The sequence below is a fragment of the Micropterus salmoides genome, unplaced genomic scaffold, assembly GCF_014851395.1.
Source record: "Micropterus salmoides isolate LMB-PRFRI ecotype aquatic unplaced genomic scaffold, ASM1485139v1 Ms_hic_scaffold_3, whole genome shotgun sequence".
Classification (NCBI taxonomy): Eukaryota; Metazoa; Chordata; class Actinopteri; order Centrarchiformes; family Centrarchidae; genus Micropterus; species Micropterus salmoides.
The window spans coordinates 30,083,347-30,106,308 of NW_024042261.1; the positions used below are offsets into that span (position 1 = coordinate 30,083,347).

At 42.7% G+C, this 22,962-nt stretch overlaps 1 protein-coding gene across 3 annotated transcripts in view; it reads left to right on the forward strand.

The window, feature by feature from the left end:
- robo1 (roundabout, axon guidance receptor, homolog 1 (Drosophila)) overlaps nucleotides 1–22,962 on the forward strand; it is a 200,482-nt gene that overhangs the window by 140,239 nt on the left and 37,281 nt on the right. For all 3 annotated transcript variants that reach the window (XM_038692247.1, XM_038692245.1, XM_038692246.1), the window contains one exon: nucleotides 19,324–19,481. In XM_038692247.1, the coding sequence (XP_038548175.1) occupies nucleotides 19,324–19,481 (158 nt within the window). The remainder of the gene's footprint in view (nucleotides 1–19,323; nucleotides 19,482–22,962) is intronic.

Consider the following 22,962-nt stretch of genomic DNA (forward strand, 5'->3'; position numbering starts at 1 on the left):
AAGTCCAGAGACCTTTCAAGACCCCTGCAGCCTTCCTCTTACAGCACACTCGCCATCCATCTGCATCCACACCATCTGCGCTGGTTATAGCATCCCTCAGATTTGAACCTTAGATGCTACGTCCACACTCGCTCTCTTCAGTTTCATTTCACTGGATCTCCTCTTTGCTTGACCTTCAGCTTCATGCCTGCAATTCAGTCATTCCTCAAACGCCGATACAGATCATGCGCTGCTGGTCTTACCAAGCGTACCGTCACTACACTTCAGGTCTCAAGATCCCAGATGACCCAATGTTCTCTCAAATAACTGGAAGCTTTTGGGGGTCCGTCATGCCCGGGCACTACGGCGGATTTCTCTATCGTAACTTCCCCACAACACTTTCAAATCTCTATTCAGCTAGAGCAAGCATCATACATCTTCTGCTTGTTTATCAATAAATCATTTAATCGTATCTGTTGATTGTGGTCCTTGCTAGTGAAGTGGGGCTACCAGCAGAGTTTCAGGAGCGGGACCACACATCAATGACGTCACTACCGGCTTTCCATAAATACCCACACAACGCACTTCCTCTTCTTCACTCCCGCCCACCCCTTTCTCTGTCCGGTCTCTCTCCTCATCTCCTTCCTCTACTTAGGGTTATATGAGGGTCCGTCGTGCCCGGGCGCTATGTCGGATTTCCCTATCGTAGCTTCACCACAACGCTTTTGAATGTCTATTCAGCTACTGCAATCATCATAAATCTTCTGTTTGTTTATGAATAAATCATTTAATGGTATCTGTTGATTGTGGTCCTTGCTAGTGAAGTGAGTAAGTCGAATTGAAACAGCCAAAGTTCAAGGACAAAAATAGTATTTTTAAAAGTGAGTGGGGATATTCCTCTTTCCACCAGTGTAAATTATGATTATCCCCTGAACAATCAGTCAGAATCACAATATGGCCTTCTGCAATTTTCAAATCGCAGGACGCACAAATGTGCCAAATGTGTGTCAAAAGACCTTTTTAAAAATTGTTGTGCTGCAGAGATGTCCTGGCCTACACATCATATTCTACTGAAACTGGCTTACACGTCATATTCTACTGAAAACATTTTTTTGTACAGATCCCTGTAAAAATCACACCATAATCATGTACCCTAACCCAATCAAAATGAGAATTATGTACAAATTACCCTTCCCTCTAATATTCAAATCATATCGCATTATCCGTCAAAGTAATTGTAATTAGCTATTATTTCTAAAATTATTGAGCACTCGCCCTCAGTCACACGTACACAGTCACAAACACACACATACACACAGACAGAGGAAGTGTTACAACATCATGCCGGAAAGAAATGTAGAAAATGATCCATTGGGAGCTGGGGGCAGGTCACAGTATGGCAGTTTGAAGGAGACTTATGGTGGGAACTGCCAGAGAGGGAGCCATCTATCAGCCAAGCCAGCAGTGTGCAGGCAAACACAGGTCAGGTTGTCTGTACCAGTAGGTCAGCCAGAGGCTCACCACTCCCTGCAGATAGATACAATCCAGTATCGCACTTCCCACTACTGATTACTGCTTATTTGTTGGTGGTATTCTGTGAATTGGGCCCGGGAATATATTCCCAGTATCTATACTGCTCTAGGACAGGAAGAGGCTAAATAGAAGCCAATTAGCTTTGATTTCAGGTCAATTAGCATCTTTCTTCATCTACATTAGATTGTATATTATCTTTTGGGAAAGGAAATCATGGGAGGGTTGCCAAGGACTCATGCCGTATGTCCAAAACAAGTGCTCCAACACTCAGATAAGTAAATAAACAGACTGACAGGGATATAGAACAAAGGCAGACTGAAATCCGAGGATGACTGGTTTTAGTATTTTTGTGAAAAAGCAAAGCTTGTTCCTTCTATTTTGAAATGGAATGGCAAATTTAATTGAATGTTTTACTGTAGTTTTAAGGTTGTTTCTTGGTACAGAGATATTTTTGGCTCACTGTGCTGTGCACTAAGAGGTGGTTAACATGGGAGGAGGGAACGCTTGGGCTTTGCTGAAAAGGAAATTGAAAAGGAACAATACCAGGAGTCAGATTTCATGAAATAATAGCTGTGACAGAACTGGGGAAAGGCAAGGCATCATAGAAACCAAGAATGATTTTCTTCTTGGCCCAAAGAAAAAGAGACAGAAGACAAATATATCAGGGCCATAACAAATGAGCCATTGTGGATCCGATTTAAGTCACATACAGAATAGTTGGAAGCAAATATTGCTTCTGTGAAACTATTATTGTGAGATGAGGTTGGCCTGTTGGAACAGAAATCTGATTTAGATTTCTTTGACTACAGTGCAGCGCACTGCTGAACTGTTTCTCAGTTCCCTTTCTTCCATAATTTTCTAGAGGGAAATTATTTTTTCTTCTTTGTCAAGAAAAAGAGTTCAAACCAAGCGTGGCATCCTGGACCAGGTCCATGTGTCTGTGGCCTTTGTGTTTCATGGTGACCTGCCAAGGATTCTGTGCCAAGGATTCTGTGCCAGAGGGAGGAACTTACTGCAAACCAGCACTGCCGTCTTATGCTAGTCCCTTAGGCTACAGGTCAAAGGCCTACTGGCTAGAGCCGTCAACTCTCTTCTGTTCCTTAGAGAAAACACACAGACACACACAATAGACTTGCACAAGTGGTCAAGCTCATATCGTAGGACACACTAACATCAGCCCAGTGAGTGCTCTCTTGCATGCTGATGCCTTGACTGGAGTGGGGAGTTGTCCATTTTGGCTTTAATAATGTTGTTCTATGCATTAGCCCAGGGCTCATTATGGGCTGATACAGGGCGTGGGTGGATGAGGATGCATGCATGAAGCAGTGACAGAGGGCTTTTATTGGACAGATGAGAAGGTGGAGGGCCTCATCAGCCTGGGCATTGCTCTTGTATCTCATGTGGAGTGGCCATGGATTGCTCTTACTACACAATTCAGGTTGATCACTGCCAGTCCTTACTTCAGCCATTCTAAACAATGGCTTTTTGTTAGTGGTAGTGACTCATTTGAAGCACATAATTTGGAGTACATTAGTGACAGGCGCAATAGTATTTATGCAGCAGTGCACCCAGTGTCCTGCTTACACCTGTGTGACACTTGTATGCTTACATGTGGATGTTAAGACCTGAATGAAACAGGGGGAGAATCGGAGCATGTGGCCAAGTTGATGAATGGATGTCATGCTTCACATATTCCAAGACGTTATTTCATTTTCTTTCTCATTACTGGATTATAGAAAAAAAGAAAAAAATGTGCTTTGGATCAGGAAATTAAGTTTTCATGGATTGTATCCTCCTCTGTGGCTGGCCCTGTGTCTGTGTGTATTGGACTGGCACACCACAATCATGTTTTTGTGAATCAGAAAAAACACATAAAGTAAAGTTAAAGTAGAGGACAACTCAGGTCAAATGACTTGCACAGAATCATATCCTTGTGTGTGCTTCATAACTTGTAACTAGCTAACTAGTGATAACCAGCATCTGGCCAGGGCCAGGGCCAAGTTTTCCCTATGTACTCCCTAATATGCATATTAGGGAGTACACAGGGAAAACTTGGAAACACAAATGATTGCTAAACATATAATGCACATTACCTTGCCGATCTAAATTACAGCCCACAGTGTGTAGCTGGAAGTGGGCCGAGTAAATGTTTACTCATTTCTGTCTGAAGCTGAAGCTGCTGCGTAGGCTTTGTCAGATTGAACACTGGCTTAAAATGAAGAAAAGTTTGTGCACTTAACTTCCCTTTGAGAAGTTTGAAGCCAAACATTATCCTGTTGTACATATTCAACAGTATTCAAGCATGTAAGATGTGTATTGAGAGATTCAATACACATCTTACACAATTTTTCCCAGCCATTTTGCTTGAAATGTAAACAGTGCACCACTGATAACCAGCACGAGTCACTGGGAACAGATAATGTAGCCCTAATGTCTAAATTTGGGCAAGAGTCAGTCTAAAACATGACCCTTACCCTAAGCATCCCTTAACTGAAACATTTTGTGGTACTGTAGACATTGTATGGTTTTGAGTACTTACACAAACAGTAGGTCATGTAGAGGGATCATTAACAGGTACTGTCTGCTTTTGTTTCTTTGTGGAGAATTGTATGGCTAGAAAGCAGGACGTACATGAGATGTGGCAAGACAAAGAACCCCAGAGAGATCATTACTCATCACTATGCAGGGACATACTATATGGCCTTGTCTGTCACCACTGAGGGAAGATGCATTTCTGTGACTGGTTCATTCCCCTAGTGGCTCCTACAGTACCACGCTTAAGCAAGCAAAGTTAACCACTGTGGTGTACTGTAAAAGAGTTATTATTCTATATAAGGCTACATAAGGTAAATGGTTCAGAACGCAGCAGCGCGTCTGGTTTTTGATCAGCCCAAAAGGACCCCTGTCACTCCATTACTCAGTGACCTCCACTGTCACTAATGCTTGCATACAGAGTGACTACTGGGTCCGCACCCATCTACCTAAACTCCATAATACAGACTTACTCTCCTTCTCACCCGCTACGCTCCTCCAACGAATGCCACCTGGCTCTGCCATCCCTTCACACAAAGCAATCCCAGTCTCGGCTGTTCTCATCTGTGACACCACGATGGTGGAACGAGCTACCACACACCATCAGAGCAGGGGCGTCATTCTCTAACTTCAAGAAGCTCTTGAAAACTCATCTCTTCGGAGAACACTTCCTCTTATAACACATCTAACGCCTAACCTCTAACATGCACTTCATGTGCTCTTCTTCTTCTATCCCCTACAATTATCTTGTATCTTGATTGCACTTTTTTGTTTTGATTGCACTTTTTGTTAACTCTTACTTCCTTCCCTAGGTATTTACCCCATTGATGTGATATGTACTATGAGCTCTTACTAGTATTTATTGCTGCTCTTCCTAGTATGTATTGTCAGTTGTAGATCTGTATTTAATGCTCCGTTGATGCTTGTATGTTGTTCCTCAAATGTAAGTCGCTTTGGATAAAAGCGTCTGCCAAATGAGTAAATGTAATAAAGGTGTGCTGAATGTGTGTAGTTAAGAAGGGATGGTAAAATGGATAGTGACAGATAGAGGGTCAGACACCGGGTTTTTAGCCACACGATGACAGAGTTGACACTGAAACAGTGTCTGGCATGCTTGGGATGTTTCTGTTTAGTAGTCAATTTTTCCACTCCCTTGACTTTGCTGTAGCCCTTTTAAGAGGTGAGGTGTCCACTTTAGCACCAGTCAGTCACAGTGTTAAATTCCCTTGTTTTCTAGACGCCGGTCCTATTTTTCTTCTCTCAGATCTTCCCTCAACAATAGTGCGACACCTCCCACAGGATGGAAATGAGAGAGGGACAGGGATGAAGAGATGAGATAAAAAAAAAAAAGATATATGGAGAAAAAGCTAAAGAGAAAGGCCGTAAGAGAGAAAAAACAGACCTATGAGACAGGGATGGAAGCAGCAAGATTGAGAGAAGAATATTGCCATTAGTTGCCTCTGAATAATTCATAGATTCTTCATAATCGAAAAACCCACTGCTTTTTATGATGTCATATTTCACAGCTAGTTTATGCTTAAGAGGCCCGTTAGACAATAGGGTACACCACAGACTGAAGGAAGAGATATTAGATGTGGCTATGATACTCCTGGTGTGGAATTTAAAGTTCTGTCTGTGTGATGTTTTCGCTCCCCAACCCAAACATACTGTAGCTCTCCGGTCATCGTTTATGATTTGTCTCTCCCCCACATGTATATTTTCACTGTCTCTGTTTTGATACTTTACCCCATGCCAATTAACTGTGCTATGAAAATTTGGATAGATCAGACAGCAGTGGACGAGTACCGTAGTATGTACCTCCTTCAGATATCCTTGTAATTTTTGCTTTGTGTACGTCTCATGTGAACACCTTGTCTGATGTGGAATGGTTGGTCAACCAAACACTTAAATGTCCTTAAAAGCTCTGGTCGACTCATCTTAAAGCCATATCTCATCACAAAGGCTGTGTGCTGAAACCACAGAGCTTGGGGTATTGAGCTCACATCCATCGCCACTTCAAAGAACAGCAGAATCTATAGGACTCATTTCTATTGTCTGTTGTGCAGGTGTGCTGCCTCCCACAGGCTCTTAACGTCTCAGAAAGCCACAGAGGTCCACAGAGAGAGGGCTTGCTGAGATGTTATCTCTCCCAGATACAGACAACATGGTGGGGACTCATACAATAGATGGCATATGTACTCTGGTACTGCAGGGGGGGGATGTTAGTAATCAGTGCTCAGCTTTGCGGGCAGATTGAATTGGTTGCAGGGGAAGTCGAAATATGTTTAGTTTTCCGTCCAACATAATGTGACCCAGGTGTGCCAGTTTCATCCCACATTCCAAAAAGATGCAAATCAGGTGGAATGGAGTCTAAAATAGCCTAGTGAGTGGCTATCTGTGTAATATTTTGCAGTAGATAGCATACCTACTCTATTCTTGCATTAATCAGCAGAGAAGACTTACTTTGCAATCCACCGAATATAACACTATGCTCAATTGATAGTGGAGGAACATGTTATTGATGTCACCCATATGGCCTGTGCTCCCAGGCAGGTCTCACCCGCATAACGTGAATTGCTCTGTTTTATTTTGCTCTTCTCCACAACAAACTGAACACCCTCATCTGCTGCTCCAGAGGGCAACAAGCCCCATCACATCCTCTCCCTGATTTGCTTTATCCCCTTTGTTGAGCACAATGTAGCTTTTTAGCTGCACGCACTCTTATCATGGCTTTGTTGGCATATTTGAGCCTGGCAGAAACTAAACATGGATTTATTTGATGATTCGCTCAGAGGGGACCCGGTGGTAGCATTTTGTAGTAAATTGTCTCCCCATGTGAGGCACGTTAGGCATGTCTTATCTCAGGAGAGCAGGGAGAGTTTATCTGTTCGCTGAGTCCTGACCTCTCTGTGCTGATGACGTTCAGTTTGTTGAAGAGATACTGAGGGAGAGGATGATTGTTGTGGGGGCTTCTTCCCCTGCTTGTTGACCTCATACTCCTTCTCTCTCTTCCTGCCAGGGGACAGTTTGTTTGCTGCCATAGAGGAGTGTTTAATGTTTGCTTCCACGCTTGCTTGCTATACGCCCCAGCTCTGCTGCTCTGTCAGCACGGTGAACCGGTTGGGTCAGCAGGTGCTAATGAGACTGACCACCCAACCCAGCAGCTCTTAACACACTGCTGTGTGTACACATAGCCACTGACCTCAAACACAGTGAACCTGTCACGCCTTTAAACCCTTATGTGGAACCTTGAGGCTAACACACACAGCTATCAGCCAGGCATCCAGTAGCCAAGTTCTGCATATGTGGCGTCATAATGAAGCTCTTATTAGATTATATTTCACTTGTAATTCAGTGGGTTTTTTTCTCTTAAATAATCTAGACTGACGAGGTTTAAATTGGCCTTAACATGAGCTCTTATTTCATCTAGTCTTGCCTCTCTCGTAGCCTGATTTATACAGCACACAATTTGGTGCTCTGGCAGTCCAGCCCCCCCCCCCAAAAAAAATATCTGTCCTGCATTCCCTCATCCTCAATATCATCTAACCAGTTCTTTCCAGATGGGCTCCTCTGTTCCTCTCAGAGTAATCTCTCTACAGTGCACGGGGGCTTTGGGCAGACCACATGCCCTTGGATGTTGGGAATGGCATCCGTGCTGAGTAGGAGTTTTTTATGAAGGGGTGAACTAGAGGTTGCTGCTTCCGGTGGTTGTCCCTGCAGACACCTGTTCAGCAAAACAGTGTAGAGGAGGAGGAGAGGGGAAGAGATAAGACTTCAGGGTCAGGGTTTAAAGCTTGTTCATTGTAGATCTTTGCATGACAATTTTCAATAAAGAACCTGTGAAAAGTTGCCTTCCTACTTAAAGCCACAACAGGCTGTGCAACAGAGAAATAAAAAAGAGAAAATAAAATACAAAGTAGAACCAGGAGGATGGGTTGCTTTTATTAAAAGAAAATTGAAAGATGCCAAACGGCTGATCTTTAATAAGTTCATTATATTGTATATTTGATGAGGTTTTATACCATACCAGGGTTGGTCTTCTTACCAAGAGGACTAATTGCCTTGAGGAAGCCTCTTCATTGTGATTAGGTGTGTATTTAAATATTTCAGATGTCAATCTTTTGAAGACCCATCGCTAACTGTATTACAAAGAGAGCCAGCTGGGGATGGGATTGAAAAGATATGACACCAGTATTGAATATTCTCTTTTAATGTCACCCAGCAAAGCCAGCTGTTGTCTGTCATCTTTTAGCATTTTTTTTCAATAGTATGTTGTTCTACATTATACAGAAATCTTAACATTACAGTACTAATGTGAATGTAACTTTAATGGACAGCGGTATGAGAAAAAAAAAACATAATGGGGGAAATTTCCTGTTGCGGTTTTTGAAAGCTGAGCTTTGTGAAAGCATTGGTAACTATAAAAAATGGGGAAGACTTTGAAAGGGCAGGCCAAGTCAAAAATCACCACACACAACAATATATTTAGACAGAACACACCTTGACACTCCTCCCTCTTCATCTGGCCAATCTCTGGCTGCCATGTTTGAATTAGTAGCAAGAGGAACGCAGTACCTCAGAGGAGGAAAAGATTTCTCTCCCACTTCAATAAATCTGGCAGATATTTTAGAGTCATCTCTCAGTAGAGTTGGTGCAGTAGCCTTAAATTTCCCCTGCTGCTGGGCTTGGCTCTGTACCACAGGGAGAGGGATTGTAAATCAGCTCACCAGGATGTTTTAGCCATGTTAACAGTAGCAAAATATACAATAAAGCAAAGGAGAAAAACCCAAGAAGGCACTTTTCTTTTGTCTGTGCTTCGTCTAATGAAAATGTAAAGATGGAAAATCCAGGGCTTAACATCACTCTTGAAACCTTACATAGCGTCAATTTCACAGGGATCAGGGTAATTTCTGGCACACTTACAAAACTTTCTCCTTGGCATCAGCTATGATGATATTGAATGTTGGACAACTTGACAAATGTAGTGAAAAGCTATAGCACCAAAGTGTTTGGCAAAGATCACATAGGCATACACACTCACGTGGTAGGCAAGTGCAAAAGATGAAATTTCAACTCTCTTATTTCTTTCTGGCACACTATCTCTGACAGCATTCCCTCGCTCCGTTCCTTTTGGTATCTCTTCCCACTGTAACAGATCCCCTCTTAGATAGGGATACGGACATCTTTTCATCTTCCCGGGGTCCATCTGTGAGAGTTTAGGGTCCATGTGGAAACCATTGAAAAGGGGACGGCAGCTGATCAGAGAAAGATGTGCCCCTCTGGAGCTGCAGCACATGTTTGGATCCCAGTACCCTTATTTGCTTTGTCTCACCCTCTTTAACATTCCTGTGCCTTCTATCTCTGGAGGCCCCCCACCTCCACACTTTTACTTAACCTCTACAACCTTTTCCTCTCTGTGTCGCTCTTCCTCCTTCTTTCCTTCTCTCCCTGTCTCCCCTGTGCCTGGTAAAGTGATTGGAGAGGGATCAGCATGGTGGAAATGAAAGTGGCCATGACGAAAGGCTGAGGGATCTGCTGTAACATTACATTGGATCCCCTTGTGTTTTTTCCTTCACCATTTTCCTCTGTGCCTGCCTGTTTCCCTCCACACAACCGCTATCATATTACTCTTCCCCAGTCACCTCCGTAACAGCCGCTGATGTAATCCTAGTTTATGGTCTTGTCCCGACCAAGACACTCTGTTCTCCACAACAATCGCTCACTCCTACTGTTTCCTAAACCTCTATTAAATTAGACTTTCACCAGAAACTAAGTGTATTAGGCTAAAATTTCCATTACACTTATTTAAGATGAAAGGGAGATTTCTAACTTTTTCTGCTTTGAATTAGTCTGTTTGACATATACTACAGAGAGAACATCCGCACACCGCATGGCCGCTAGCTCTCATTAAGCGCACATTAATAAAGTCTAGCCCAAACAGACTGGCAGCATAGTCAGTAGGGAGAACTAAAACACAAGCAAACACACCTGCCTGCTCCCACAAGCATACTAAACTCTGCCGTACTATGCTGTAGCAGTGGACATTGTTGTACATGAACCACTGGAAGGTCCAGCTGAGTTGAGGCAAGGGGCTGTATAATGTTTGTGATTTACATTATCTCTGATATGAAGCAAAGCCAGACCCGCAGTCATTGTAAGAGGTCTCATCTCTAGCTCCACACCAGGATCTCATCCCCCTGCCTGGTCCTGTTTTCACAGCAGCACTATAGAATAACACTGTATCAGTCTTCACTGTTTGTCGATAATATATCTTTGTTTTGGGAAGATGAGCAAGAGACTGGAGAGCATCCTGTAATCTGGGCTTGAGATCTCAGGCTAATAGAGAGGTGAAAGGATCTGCAGCAGATGTTTCAAAATGCTCAGATGAGGGTAAGCAGCAGGTCAAATGGCACTCTGCAGGAAAGCAGGCTGTGTTTATGGATGTAATTTTTCTGATGGTGTGAGTTAACTAGCTGACAGGCTCATCTTACAGTACTCCTTCCTGTCTGGGATCATGAGCTATCCACCCTGTGGAAATGAGCCCATGTCAATGCATGTCACATCAAATTAGGAGCATTTGTGATGACTGTGCTGCCCTGACTGGTGCTAAATCATTTATCCGATCCTGCATCATGCATCTTTTTCCCTCATTCTCTTTTCCCCTCTCACACACACGGTACACAGATGAACACACAAACACACAAAAAAGAAAAACAAGTTGCCTCACATCCCCCGCTCAGTCCATTCATATTCAAGGGTCCCGTGGTTTATCTGGGTCCTACACAGCTTCCTTGTCATTGTATTGAGGGGTCAAATTTGGAGAAGCAGTATAGGAGGTCCACGGGGAGTGCTGGTAGGGCTCCAGGGGCAAGGAATGTTAATTGGGAAGATTGTTTTAATAAGGCCCTCATCTTTGCAGATGCTGGGAGAGGGTTAGCTGGTGAGGCCACACAGATGGGAGGGCAGCTCACAGTGGGATATTGTCAGCAAACATAACTGACAATGGGAACTGAGCTGTGTAAAACACATAGTGGGATTTAGGCACAAGTGGATAAAGATATTCCATGGCTCTTGGCGGGTTTACGCCTGCTTTTCTGGAGGTAAAGGGATTTACTGTAATGAGCAGTCTATGGTGACAAATGTGCGATCTGCATATACTCACCAGTTCTGTGTTGTGTAAAATCCTATTACACTGTGAAGACTCAGACAGACTACCACAGTCTAGTAAAGCTAAACACGGGCAGAGAAGAGAGAATAGCAGTGAGAAAACAGTGAAACATTTAGAGGCAAGAGGAAAGAGTTCATAAAGTGTCGGTTGACCCAAATTGTAACAAACATGTTTTTCCAAGTAGTATCTACCCATGCAGATAGCTGGTTTTATTTGGCCAAGTTTTGAGGTAATCCTCTCTGAGATGTACATTTTGTTTATTTTGCTCACAGCATTGAAGAATTACATTTTAAAAGATTTTATAGCAACAGCTCTTTCCAGAATCAATGTCCCCATTACTCTGGATAATCCACAGAACACACTGTCAACAGTTTTCATAGGAACTGGTCCTTCAGTAGAAAGTAGCTGCAATGGAAACATTTACAGCAAGGTCTTTAAAAAGATAGACTTACTCTGAGGTGCGTCAATCACATAGTTATAATAACAGACACACAGACATGCTGTTTAAAACATTTATATTGTGGCTCATATGAAAATTGTTTAGAATGTGGATATTTATCAGATACTAGCTGCAAATTACATTGATGAAAAGATTCTTTGCCTGCCTTCAGTATTTGCTTGGATGCAACACCCACATTTCATTGTGCGCACATTGTATACATACGTGTATGCAGGAAGGAGTTTATTCCCATGATACATTTCACGGGGGCAGATCAGAGCCCCATTGCCTCAGTCGTGTGTGTGTGTGTGTGTGTGTGTGTGAGAGGGAGAGGGAGAAAGAGACAGATAATGAGAGAGCATACTGTAGTACAGGTGTACGTGTGTGTGTACTATAGTGTTACATCTGCTCCATTGTATCTCTATGTAGGGAGCTTCAGGCTCAAGACAGCAGAGTGAGTGATGAGAGCTATGGTTACTGGGGTTCTCAATTCCTCTTCGTCCTCGGGGAATAAGCAGTTGAGTTCCACCTATGAATGAGGACGTATCATAAACATGCTTCTTTAAGTACTGGCAGTTGACTGCCACAGTGTTGCTCTGGCTCACAGTTGTCTTATGTTGTAAGGGTGGAGCAAATGAAGGTAATTCTTTACTTTAAAAAATGTTGATTAACCTGAATCTCACCTTTACTGCCACATTATTATTTTACTGCGTTGTGAAACTCATAAAAAAGTATTCGAGAATGAATACCATTGGCATCAGTTCTATGCTGCGTAAACGGAATGTTTTAGTTAGCGTGGCCTACCCCAGTGAGAAGACTATACTGTACATGTCTCAGTGCATTTAGTAACCATGATATGACTTTCATATGCGGTGTGCAGTCTGTTCTGTTAGAAGCTGACAAATCCACTAATGGCTTGTCTATGTTTTTTAATCATTAAATTTAAATGTGATAATCCCATACACATGTTTATTACACAGTTGGCAGTGTGGCTGTGGGTGTTCCTATCGGGATTTTATAGGATTTGTATTTTTTCCTTTTTATAACATTTTTGGACAGATAGAGAGTAGTTCTCGAGCTGTGTTTTTTTTTTTTCTCCGACATTCCTGCCTAGGCAGTCCCAGCACTCGAAACACTCTTTATTTTAGTCCAACTCCTGCTCACCCAGCACTCCAATCAAACAGGCACTGTTTATTGAACTATGAGGTGCCAAGTCACTCACTCACTCAGTCACTCACATAAACCTGCCTCCCCGCTGCCCTCTGTGCCTTTCGCCATGTTCGCCAAACGCCATTTCTCTCTCCAAGCCTGACGAGAAGACTTATAACCATTTAAGCAAACACAGGCACTCAATGGCCTCTGTGTCTGTGCAGCTATGGGGTAAGGTTTCCTTTATGTGGTGTATGCGTGTGCGCCCATGTGTGTGCAGATGTTTGTGTTTCTTTATGTACAGACATAATTGCTGTTGGATCTTAATGCACATGGGGTCTACATGTGTTTCTTAAAGTGTGTAACGTAATGTATGCCTAGAGGGAGAAACGCTGAGATTTAACCCTCTACACTCTACAGCCTCACTAGACCACAGCGAGTGCAGACATGCACTCTGCTGTGCCACTGAAAGGTCTGCAAAGCCATCTGCCCTTGCTGCTAGTGCCAGGTATAGACCATAATCACCTGGCGCAGCACATTGTAAATGCCTTTACCTCCCTCGCCTTACCCCTGCTTCAATCCACACACCAGCAGGGCCAGCCTGATTCATTTCCCTACATGGCGTGGTTTACATTTGTATCTGTTTATGTCTTCAGTCAGTAGCACATGTGCTGTTCATTTTATGGATGCTGATCAAAACGCAGTGTCACAGTCTCATCTGATCTGCAATGGGCGAGAGATGTCTCAAATGATTTTCAAACATAATGTTTTTCCATTTGGTCCTATTTTTATACAAAGCAAGTAAGACCAGCACATGTATGCCTGCTTTGTGTATAGTTAGAGATATAGTTTAAAATAGTTTATTGTTCAGACTCTCTGTTTTTTAAGAGCTAATAGGGTCATCCTGTCTCTGTTCAGTGACATGACATCACAGCTGAGCTGAGTCTGGAGGATGACCTCATGGCATTCGGGGTTGTGCAGGTGCAAACCCTAAAGGCCAGTTGGGTAACAGTCTGTATGCTCTTGTTGACATATTTACGGGTGTCCACAAGGTGTCTTGCATTCAACCAGGCACTTAGGCTGTCAAGCATTTTTTAACCAATGTGACTCTGCAGATGTGACCTCATTTTGAATGTCATGGTTGTCTAGTAAGGTGCTATTGTTTTCTAAATTATTTGTCTATAGGGCATTTGGAAATAAATGTGAAATCCATAAATTCAATTCTGAAAGAACAAAACATTTAGGAGAGTAAAGTGTATTGCTTTATTGTGATTTTCACTATTATTTACAACTTCCCTTCATGTCAGTTTTATCTCTTTATTTGTGTATGTGTACATAGCTGTGAAGTTTATATCTATAATCATCCATCCCAGACAGTAATACGGGCATCCTGCAGCTTGCGTGCTGATGGTGTTTACAGGGTAGGCATGAGCTCAGAACAGAGGAACGAGAGCCAGATTGAGAAGAGAGGGGATTCTGCCATTTCCAATCTCATCTCCCTCGTGGTCGGATCAGGGGGGAACAAGGGAAGGAGTAGGAGGAGGGAGAGGAAGGAGGCAGTGATTCTCCCGAGTACAGTAGGAGTCCTGTTATATCTTCACACCCACCAGCAAAAATACAGATTTCTGCAGTGCACACACACACACACACACACACACACACACACGCCGCTGGCAAATTACCTACCTGCAACAGCCTTTGCAATAGAGTGCCATGGGTTAACACACCATTGGTATGAGGCTGTCTTTGATGTAAGCTGCTTGGTGTGTGTGTGCGCTGAGAGAGAGGTAAGATAAGGGGGTCAAATGCTGAGAGGGGAGAGAGAAATTTAGAGACAAAGTGGGAGATACATGGAGGGAGAGAATGAGAGGTGTTTGTCCCACAGGACAGAGCTGGAGGCGAGGTGAAAAGCATCAATGTGGAAGGGCTTAGTACGCAACGTAGCTGTACTGTGAATAAGGCAGATTTTTGCTCATGGCATAAACAAAGTTGAAGGGGCAGAGGAATTATGTTGTACAGTTAGTAGAACTGGATTGGAGAGGCGCTCAGTCAATGTAAGCCCTGTTTTAATACACACATTTGTTGAATGAATGGGGCAGATTTGAATGTTCTGTAGCTACTTTTTAACACTTTACATGTGAACATTTTTATTGTGGCATTCATGCGTTGGCCTTTTTCTTATATGTACATTTATATATCACTGTTATTTAGACATTGACTTTCTCGTTACTGCATCATAGAGAGACTTGACAGTAAATCAGTGGGAAAGAAAGAGCAATTCTGCTGCAGCTGAGGCTTTAAGCTGTCACATATAACCATGAACATATGGGGCTGCTTAGCCATTTGATATTTTCTTAGTGTTTGTTATGTCCTCAGGTAATATTTGATGGTGTTTGAGCCCTGATAGCTTGACACTGTGGCAGATTCTGAAGCAAATAGAGTACATTTGTTCAGTTTAAAAGAAGCAGAACTACCTTCAGGAAACCAGGAGGAGAGACCACAAGGAGGAGAGATAGTTTAGCTTTCATTATATGGAGCAAGATCTTTCTTTTTCTTTTGATTCTACAGTTTCTCCTCTCTTTAGTTCCCTGTCCTTGCTGTAATCATTAATTTTGCTTCCCTTGAGAGACTAGCCATGCCCATTCTGTTTCAAGGAAAAGTCAAAGCCAAAGGCAAGACCCATGCTGTGCTCTGTATATCTGCAGGATTGACTCTGGGTGCCATCTGATAAATCTTTAATTCCCTGGTGGGTCTGTTTTTGTATCTTTCCAAAGATTTGTGGGGAAGCTTGTTGTACTTGGTTTAATTTCCTCAGAACAAAGCTCATCTGATCTTCCCACCCAGACTTGTGTGTGGCATTAAGTCTTCATTTTCATTAATGTTGGAGGGGCAGCACAGGAATCTCATTTTAATTTGACATTTAAACATCTGTTTTCAATTTCCTGAGGAAAAGACAGTGTGTGTGTGTGTGTGTGTGTGTGTGTGTGTGTGTGAGCGTGTGAGCGTGTGCGCGCATGTGCACGTGTGTGCGCCTATGTGCAAGTGTGTGGGTGGACAGGGGATAGTTTGGTGGGGTGGTGAACCTGGGAGTTTTCAGAGATGAGAGCAGCCATCTCAGCTGACCTTTTAAAGGAGGGTTTGGATGTAAGAAATGATGGCAGCTAATTGCATTAGCCTCAGCACAGCTCCAATTTGCTACTGTGGACCCGGAGAGCGATTTATCATACAGTACAGTAGTGTGTGGTTAGACTGGGCTTGACAGGGCCCAGCAGATGTTTGCCACGGCAGACTAAACCTTTGCTTTGATAGATACGGTTGTTTTATGCACAGTCAGCTGTTTGTATTGCAGCAAGGCATGTCAGCCAGATGAGATAAGACGTGTTTTGTTCTTAGCCCACTGAAAAGAGGAAATACAATGCAGAATAGATCCCTTTACCTTGACAAATCAAATTGGTATCTGTCCAGGTCCGGATATTCTCTCTGTTTCATCCCGTCATCAGCATATTTGAAAAATCCAGGATGGACAAAGACGTCTTCATGCTGGGACCCCTGACTTTGGCCCATTTCCACATATTAAGCCACAAACTGAAAATCTCTCTGTACACACACACACACACACACACACACACACACACACACACACACACACACAGTGAGTTTGCCCTCCCTGTTAATAGCACAGGAAATATTATCTGCTAGGGGACAGCTGCAGGCTCACTAGAGAGACAGAATGGTAGAGTAGGCTCATTATCCCAAACACAGACACGGACTCCACCGCACACATACACACTTTCAGGACAGCACACAGCGTGAGAGCCTCTCTATCCCATTTTTTTTAACCACTTCTGGATCCTACAAAAGGAATAGCCAGGGATGCAGACGTGCAAGGCCTTATGCAGTATGTATGCAGGAAGCAGGGACGCTGAATGTCTTATTTAAACCAGGGGGGCCAGAGGCAACCAATTCCACCACAGCTCTGGATCGGACAGGGCTTCTGGCGGAAGAGTTGGGGCTTTGTACCCCATCCAGATCTGGGTCTGTCTGTCTATCTGTCTGACAGACTGTCTGGCTCACTCTGCCTACATCCCAGAGGATTTTGTTTTTCACTACGCAGATGTTCGGGGCTGTCTGCTGTGCAGCACTCAGCTGTGTATATAACAAAGAGGTGTTGGTTTGTAGGAGGAGAGACGGCAACAAGGTGGGGGAGTGAGTGCTGTTAAGGAGGGGTGGAGGTCACTGCACTGTTGGTATAAACACTGGATGATGCCAGCTCTCCCTCTGGCCTCCAACTAGTCAGTACAGCATACCTTTTTTTCCTTTTTTCCTCCCCACACATCCTTTTCCAGAGGGACAGATACATCTGCATGTTAGCTGAAAGAGTTACTGTGAGGCCAGCAGGGGAGGTAGAGACCCACTGAGAGGAGACGATGTGAACTTTATGTCACAGTTAAAGTTACTGACTTACTCAACCAAGCATTTCTTACATGCTCGGAAATAGCCATGCAGGAAAAACATGAATTTTCTCTTTATTTTGAATTTCTTAACATACATTTGATCAACAGGATATAGCTCAGTCATTGTCATCAGCTGATGAAATATGTTTACACTTTTTAACTCACTTAACAAAAACAGGAAATAGCATAATATCATAAAAATTAAAAAACAAAAAATTAAAAACCTTTGTATTTTATTTGAGCCAAGTCTGGCCACAGTATCTTCGATGTTTGACTCACCTGGATACTCAAGACTGAATTTTACAATAATGCTCTTCAGAACAGGCTAGCTCTGCTGATGCAAATAGAGGACGTGTTTCTTCAGATGGACCTTGTACTCTAATGGATCGGATGTTTAGTGTTTACGTTTGCATTCCTGGATGACTGTATCTACTTTTAACCACACCAAATGAGCTCACTCACAATGCAGCTGCACTGCTGAGTCTGAGTTAGATCAGAATTAGCGTAGAAAATTTAGGGGGTCACACACATAATCATTATTCACCTGTATACAGCACCCTGTGCATATATCTGTGGAAAAATGTCTCGCTCTCATAGGGGGGCAACAGCATGAATCACAAAATACGTTTAATAGATACTGTTCCTATGTGTAAGAATTGAGGCTAGGTAATGTTACAGTTGTATACAAGGAGGTGTGGGTGTGATTATGCAGCAAAGGACTAAGGAAGCTATTATCACCCATTTTACAAAATCGGGTTCCTATTGTTGGATTGGGTTCCCATTCCACATTACAAGAAGCAGAGAGCAGTATTTGTGCTCGGCAATGACCAATTAAGTGCTAAAAGGGTTTAGTCAGGAATTTGTTGGCTGTCAGTAGGTGAGGGTTCCTGGGGTGAGCCTGACTTTGATCTGTGACTGAGGTGACTTTAGAGCAAGCTGAGGAGCGTGAGACAATGGACAGCAAAAGCCTGGTTTTATCCCCAAAACACATAAAAGCATACAGTCACATTACTTTACCATACATACAAAGGGATAGCAATACACATGCATAGACTGCGTTGACCTTGCATACTTTGTGTGTGGCCTAAATTTCAGCCTGAAATTTACAAGCACTGTTTTCATATGTTTTTTTTACATATATGCAGAGAAGCTGGGAAAATGATTACTGGCACACTGTATGCAGAAGGGAACTTGTTGCTTTTTCATGATTTTTTCCCCTCTCAATAAACCTCCAGTTTAATAACAGTGTCCAGAGATATGTTGTTTCTCTACCCCTCATAAAATAGATAATAGATCATTTTAGTCCCAAATCGCAATTGTTCAGTTCATTTAAACCATTTTATCTATTCAGTATCAAATTTGAACTGGGAATGAGAAGGTGTGGGCCTTTATGCCCGAATAATGAAAATCAATGGCTCTGTCATCTTTTTGCAGTACCTCTAAGGGAAAATCAATGCAAAAAAGAATCATATCCTACCACCATCTTTAGCAAGGCAGCAATTGTGGATTGGTTCTAATGTAGATTTTCATCTATATTAAGATAGGTGTATGGGCACAGGGGATGTAAATATGCACTGTTAAGGAGAGATGAAGAAGCGATGATGGAGGTCTGTGTGGTTCGATCAACAAAAAGGAATGTCATTGCTATTGGAGATGTTGATGGGCTCAGATATGCGTTCATCATCGCTGTTGTGAAGCAGTAAGGTTATATGGGAGAATGTAGGCCATTAAAAGTATCAAGTATATGTAGCCTACACCATACATACCTGTTTTCTATTTAGTCATTACTGTATGCTGTGAAGAACTGTTGGTGAAATTGTTACAGTTTGCATGTGCTATGTGCAGTAAATCAATAGTGATGTGTGCCTTACATATTGTCATCTGTGCAGAAGTAATTATGTGTTTAACACCTCGACTGCTGTTATACTAGCTGCCTTTCAGCTTCATAAATATAAATTTTTAATTATCTGCTTCTTTAACTGTTCATTTAATGTGTTTTTTTTCTCATGGAGGATATAGTCATATTTTGTTCATCTTTTCCTTTTCTTCCTCTTTCTGTTTTCTTGCAGTTTTACGTGATGACTTCAGACAAAACCCAGCAGATGTGATCGTAGCAGCAGGAGAGCCGGCGGTCCTGGAGTGTCAGCCTCCACGTGGACATCCTGAACCCACCATATCATGGAAAAAAGATGGAATAAACATTGACGACCGAGATGAGAGAATCACTGTGAGCCTTTTTTGTTCCTATATGCTGCAGTGACTTTAACATTGTTATTGCTGACACACAGACTAATCTATTGTTGCCTAAAGACTGCTTCAAATATAAGGATGATGTTTTTAAATGTGTGAGACCCAGTGATGCAGGTCAAGTCATTACCACCACTTCAGTGTTTGTTGATTTGATGATTGATTTGTTTGGCTCATTATTCACATATAGCAATTACCCAACCCAAAGCAGCCAATTTTGGTGGCTACAACCACCAAGGTAGATAGGATCTGTCTTGCTCCATCAGTCAGCAGCAGTGCATTGATTAGGAATGGCCTGCTGATGAAATCAACTAGAAGAAGCGTAGATCAGGAGAGAGAAATGAGCTGACCGGAGTCAAACAGGAGAAAGTTTTACTCAGCAGTCGCAGCACCTGCAGAATTCCAACAACCCTCTACATTTGATTTACAACCAAACCACCAATTATTCAGCTTTAATTAAATAACAGTGCAGCCAGCGTTGCAGTGCCAATCAGCTATACATGCTTGCTTACCAAAGGCCTGTCTTCAATAATCCTAACTCAAACTGTTTCCATCAAACAAGACTTTGTGTCCATAGTCGTTTTCCTTAAGAAGGAAGGGATTTTTAGTTGTTTGATTATACTGATTGGATGTGTGCTTTAGGGAAGTAACTCAGCTGACTCAGCACTCAGCTAACGCAAGCAATGAGGAGGTAGTAAGTGGTTCTGGATCCCATTTTCACAGTCTGACTGGTGGGGTTTTAAGGTTCTTGCTGCACACAATGCAGTTGTTGAGCAGCAATAGTTTGGCCCCTGGTGTGCTGACGATGGCTAAGTTCACAGTACAGTCATGGAAAAGATAATCTTACCCAGATAATAAATATAAAGTACTAATAAAGATGCTCCACTCTGTATGCATGTAGCATAGTGCTGAAATCCAGCATGGGCTAATTGTGCTCAATATATTTTCATTACTGGGTAAGCTGTGATTTATCACTGTTGGCTGTCTTCAGTGGAGGACTGTACATGACTAAGCACAGTTTTGCTCAGTGAGGGACAATTGAGCTTGAGGATTCAAACTCCTAAACAGTATGAGTATTCTTTCTCTCTGTTTTTTTTCAAAGCTTCACAAGCAGAAGATTAAGAGTTGATGTCTGGCAGCACAAGAGCAGCATAATTGAAAGAAACAAGCACATAATCTAGTTTAATAAGAATCAAATCACATCTGTGCCGGAGTTAAGTCAGTAGTTAGAGATAAGTACGCAAACTCTACACCACATGATGTTGTTGTGGCCTTTGAATTTACTGTCTGTCTACACATTTGGATTATGCACGTATCATGTATTTACCCTATGCACACTTCACTACCTATTTGTGCCCACTGTTGCACTGTAGAGGGTCATCATTTATCTTTTCAGTTTTGTTCATCACCTAATGGCGAGGTACTTTGAGGACAAAGCAGCCCTATTTGAACTCAGTATTGTGCATGGCTCTCATGCACAGAGCCTTTCTCATAATTATATTTTAGCCCCACTAAATACAACACGCACGCACGCACTCATTTCAGTTGTTTATAACTCATTTGTGCAATAACATCCATCCCACCTATCCTCTGTAAGGTGGAAATGAGGACTTATTCTTGCTGTGATTTTGTGCACTGATGGCTGAAATCAGTAGAGTAAATGTTGTGAACATGGCTGCTGTAACACAAGCTAAATGATTCAGAGTTGAGTCTTTGTAGCCTGCAGCAATGTTGGGCCTTCTGTGGAACTGGAAAAGCGGCTGGTAGATTTAACAGTGCTGCATGGAGCAGCTGGTGTTGCTCACCGTAAACTTCCTGTCAAGCACAAAACCTCACAGACAGAGTGTTCCCAAATGACCACTTTTAAAGTAGCGTTAAGTATGTGTGGTGAAAGATGGGAGTCTGGACGGTGTCCTGTAGACGGCCATGTTAACAGTTGTATTAGAAAAGGAGAGATGTCCAGAGTTTGTTTATGGTATAGTAAATTTGGTGTGAGTGAATATAGGACTGTAGAGAAGGAAGCATGGATGGAATCTTTATAATGTGATGAACAGCTGAGCTCGTCAAAGGGCCCCCTCATCCAGCCTGCATTGTTGTGTTTGGTTCAGTCCATTCCTCCCACCATGCAACATGCTGGGACGTGCAGTCTCCTTGGTGATCACTGGTGATCAGAGCAAGGTCCCAAACCATCTGCAGTGCGGATTTTCTCTCTGTACTGCACTTTACTGGGATAGGTTGGCTTGGCTTTGGTGGCTGTAACATAAAGAGGAGGGAGTGAACTTCAGAGAGGCAGACACATCACAAGGAACCCTTCTGTTTTCTATCTATTTTAGTCAGCTGTGTGTAAACACCAATGGCATCTGTGTGCCATCTCTCATATATTCATGACCTCATGTGGGGCTCTTTTGAAAAGTTTCCCACTGAGCCAAAAAAAAATGAGGTAGGTCTATTACCCTGTAATGCTGCTGTGCCACAAAAAAAGCAGCTGGCTGAATTCCTCTAGACTCTGTCATACCAGTCTTTCAGGAACAATGAGTAAAACGTAAATAAACAAAAACAGGAAGCATGCCAGTATTTAAGCCTAGACTATTGTCTGCTCAGAGCAAGAGTGTCGGCAACATTGTCAATGGCCAAAATGCAGCACATTGTCTCCCTCCTTTTGTGCAATAGGCCAATTATCAGTCTGCAAAATGAACTGCTGTGTGAATACCAACAGACTACATGCTGAATGGGAGCTTTTTCATTATCAGCATTGCCAAATGACATGAGACAAAAGGCAACAGGATAGAGCCATTTCCCTGTAATGCAGGGATAATGGTCAGATTGTTGGGGGTTTCAGCAGCCTGTGTGCTTTGCTGTGTTGTGTGGAGCGGATATGCATGTAGAGAAAAAGAGGGCTGCTGCTGCATTCATTTACTTTAGTCCCTGCTGCTCTGGCACTCCAAATATGCCTATGGAGAATGGGAAACTGCCACAGACACACAGAGGTAAGAATATGGATATAGTGGATGGGGCCTTAAGTGGATCCTCATGTCAAAGCCTTGTGGACCCAACAGTACACCCACCTCTTTCTATGCTGTATGGTCTGCCCTGACCTTGGGCCTTTTGTGAGTGTCACAGTGTTTTAGCTGTTAAGCCTTTTCTCAAACAAACAGTAACATAATGATACTTCAAACCCCTCAAGCACCACGGGGTGCCCTAAATAAGCCAGCTTTCCATAGCCTCTTCAAGTCCCTCTTCCTCCTGCCTTTCTGCTTTACCATGAATACTAAACAGGGGTGAAGGGTCGAGGAATGCTTCAGAACCAGAAAAATGTGTGTAGTTGCAAAGTTGTCCCTCTAGAATCTAAGACTTGCCGCTACTTTATAAAAACTAAAATTGATATACACATTGTGTGTGCTTGAGATTTACGTGGTAGTCACAAGGGAAGCCGATTTTTGCAATATTGCGTGTCATGTTCT